This window comes from Rhagoletis pomonella, unplaced genomic scaffold (assembly GCF_013731165.1).
Source record: "Rhagoletis pomonella isolate Grant_MI unplaced genomic scaffold, Rhpom_1.0 Rhpom_scaffold_10694, whole genome shotgun sequence".
NCBI lineage: Eukaryota > Metazoa > Arthropoda > Insecta > Diptera > Tephritidae > Rhagoletis > Rhagoletis pomonella.
The window spans coordinates 1,659-5,504 of NW_023469220.1; the positions used below are offsets into that span (position 1 = coordinate 1,659).

General features: G+C 43.8%; 1 protein-coding gene across 1 annotated transcript; it reads right to left on the reverse strand.

Moving 5' to 3' along the window:
- Nucleotides 1-318: 318 nt before the first annotated feature.
- Nucleotides 319-3,642, reverse strand: LOC118756515 (the record flags this gene model as incomplete). The annotated part of the gene is made up of 1 exon (XM_036491275.1): nucleotides 319-3,642. A coding segment is annotated over exon 1 (3,324 nt), but the record flags the coding sequence as incomplete, so codon positions are not given.
- Nucleotides 3,643-3,846: the final 204 nt, after the last annotated feature.

Below are 3,846 nucleotides of genomic sequence, written 5' to 3' on the forward strand. Positions count from 1 at the left end.
AAATTTTGGCCCATGAAACCATAAAGAATTGGCGATTATGTCATGAGCCGATGCTCCTCTTGAAACGACGTCAGCAGGATTGTCGGCTGATGTTACATGGTGCCACTTGAATTGTGATGTTAATTGTTGAATTCTGGTTACTCTGTTCGCAACGAATACTGTCCAACGCGACGGCTCTCCCTTGATCCAGGATAGCGCGATGGTCGAGTCTGACCAGCAATGAATGGCTTCAGGATTTGGTGAAAATATGTCAATAATTGATTTTAGCAGTTCCGCCAGCAGCAATGTAGCGCACAATTCAAGTCGAGGTAAGCTAACTTCCTTCTTTGGAGCTACACGAGACTTAGCGGACAGCAACGATGACGTCGTACCATTAGAATCGCGTGTGACCATGTAGATGCAGGCGCCGTAAGCCTTCGTGCTGGCATCTGCAAAGGCATGAATTTCAGTAGCGGTGTTGAAAGGTACATACCTTGGAATTTGGATTTTTTGAACCAGAGATAGATGCCGACGAAAATCTTGCCATTGGGTGTAAACATCTTGTGGGACACTTTCATCCCAATCTAGTTTCAGTGCCCATAGATGCTGCATTAATATTTTGCATGAAACTATTATAGGGTTCAATAATCCAAGTGGATCCAAGAAGCTTGCAATTTGGGATAAAATCGCTCTTTTTGTTGTTTTCGAAGACGACGATGATTCGGTGTAGCTGAACACGAAGTTATCGCTCGATGGTGACCATTTCAACCCAAGTGTTTTAATGTAGTCTACGTCACCGAGTTGTACGATTTCTTCACGGTCAGCTTGAGGAATGTCAGAGATGATGGAATTGTCATTAGTGGCGAATTTTCGTAGGGGAAAGCCCCCATGTTTAAGCAACTCAACAACTTGCTGTTTAATTTCGACGACTTCATCAGTGGTAGCGCCACCTGTCATGAGATTATCGACGTAAAAATCTCTGAGCGTAACAACTGAACCAATTGGTAGCGATTTTGCCTCGTCCTTTGCCAACTGTTGTAGAGCCTTTGTGGCGAGATATGGTGCGCTGCTTGTACCATATGTGACGGTCTGCAGCTTGTACACTTGCACAGAAGTGTTCGGTGATTCTCGCCACAAAATGCACTGCCAAGGAGAGTCAGCTGAGTTCATTTGTACCTGGCGGTACATTTTAGCGATGTCAGCCATTAACACGTATTTGTAAGCTCTAAAGCGAAGCAGGATTGTGAAAATATCGTCCTGTAGCGTCGGACCGACGAGCAATATGTCGTTCAAAGACTTCCCATTCGAAGTTCGGCACGACGCATCGAAGACCACACGGAGTTTTGTGGTGCTGCTGTCCGCCTTTGTGACGCAGTGGTGGGGGATAAAATTACGAGCCTCTTCGGGGTTATTAAGCAGTGTCATATGCCCCATGTTAATATATTCGTTCATGAATTCACGATATGTGTTGACGAGTGCGGGATTGCGAGAAAATTTATACTCAAGAGATACCAACCTTTTGAAAGCAGCTTCATATGATTGCCCTAGGCTGCTGGGGTCTTCTTTAAACGGTAAGCGAACGATGAATTGGTTGGTTTTTGGACATCTGGTTGTGGTTGTTTCAAAGAGATCTTCACATGCTTGCTCCTCTGCCGAAACTGACGTTGATGAATTGGTGTGGTGTTCTTCCAATGCCCAAAAGGTTTGCAACAGCTGATCGAGAACTGGTTCTTCGGACATGGTGAGAAATGCCATATAGGCCGATGATTTATTCAACGATGAGGTTTTTGGTGATGAAGCTATTGGTGCAGATGAGTTAGCGATACCAGAAACTATCCAACCGAGTTTAGTTTTCTGCAGAACCGGCGAATTGTTGCGCATCTTGATTTGACCGACGAGAAGCAAATCATAAAACAACGCTGCTCCAATAAGACAATCGATCGTTGCTGGCTCGTAGAACTGTTCATCTGCCAACTTTATGTTGTTAGGCAAATTCCATTTCTCAACGCTGACACGATTGCTGGGTTGACACGAAGTTATTGTTGGTATGATAACCGCTTCCAAAGTCGACGAAAATGCTGTATGGCGCGATTTTAGTACAACACAGCATACTTGCTGCGTTTTCGTTGTTGTAGATCCAATGCCCGTTACCTCTATGCTGCGCTTTTTGCGCGGTAACCGAAGATGCTGTGCAATTCTTTCGGTGACAAAATGGAGCTGAGAACCTGAGTCCAACAACACACGTGCCATGAGAGAGCTTCCCGCAGTGTTACATAAACGAACTAGAGCTGTAGCGAGAATGACTTCACCTGTAACGATACCAGCCTGTAGCGTTGTTGATTTCTCAGCATTCCCATCTTCCCTTTTGTTGTTGTCGTCTGCCTTGCTACCATATGTGCGATGCAGCAAAGTGTGGTGGCTCGCACGACAGTGCTGGCACCGACGAAGTGATGGGCATTGATTCGACGAGTGGTTGAAACCAAAGCAATTGAGACATAATTTTAACCGTTTAATAAAATTGTACCGCTCAAGAGGATCCATTTTCATGAACTTGGCACAATTGAATGCGTTATGATATGGCCTTGTTTCACAAAGTGGGCATTTCGACGACGCAGTTGTGGTGGTGAAAGAGAGCTGTTTCGATGAATATGGTTTCGATGTAGGATTTTTGTGACTGGCGGACCGATTTGAGCTTGATTGATTGGATTCAATGATATTGAACGTTTGGCATCGGCGTTCGAGAAAATCTGCCAAATCGTTCCATGTTGGAAGCTGCAAGGTGGGTACTGACTTTCGATCAAATTTAGCAGCCACTTCTTCTTCCCATTTGCTTCGCGTATTTTCGTCTAGCTTAGACGTTACTAGGTGAAGAATTATTCCATCAGCAATTTGAATGGTGGTCGCCAGCGATTGCATGGCGCGCAGATTAGCATTAATGCTATCGATGAATTCGCGTAGACTTGACACACTCGGCTTGGTGACCTTTTGCACATCAAAAATTGTTGATAAATGCGATTGAAATATAAACCGCTTGTTGTCAAATCTACCCACGATGAGATCAATCGCCCTTTGATAATTGGCTGGTGTAACTTCTAATGACTGAATTAGCCGTGCCGCGCCGTCTGTGAGACATGAGCGCAAATACTGAAATCTCTCGATGTCAGTTAAATCAGCATTATTATGAACCAATGCGAGGAACATATTATAAAAATCTAACCAGTCTGTGTGGCGCCCACTAAATTTAGATAGTTGTAATTTTGGCAGGTTTACCTTGCGATGAATTTGCGAAGAGTTAATGCGGGTGCTGCTTAGGTGATCAATATTTGGCGCCGCTAGTCTAGTGGTGATTGCGCTTTTTATGGTGAAATACGCCGCTTCAAATTCTACTCGATGATTGAAGCCAAACTGCGACTCGTCTAGTTCTTCTAACGCGGACTGTATTTTTTCGAGAGTGTTGTACTGTCGCTCTAACATGTCCGCTTTGACCTTCAACTCTGACTCGGACATATTGGGGAATTCGGAGATTTCATTGCGTGTACTTTGAAGGCGACTCCACAAATGTTCTCGTTGCATAACCTTTACTCGGATGTTACTCGCACCAGTGTCTTGATTTGGAGGAGTTTGGTCCATGTCCAATGTGATGCTATCCAAATTACCAAGCATAATCACGTGTTTTATTCCTTTTCGAAGGAAAAATTAAGCCGAAAATCCGGCTCGAAGGACCTTCTGGTGTAGCGCGCGGAGCGTTTTCCGTGGCTTTTCAATAACGAAAACAAGTAATTCGATATTAATTTATAATTTTTAAAATTCAATTTTATTAACTTTAGATATTAGCGCTTGTATTTGCTAAGTAAGAAGAATAATAAA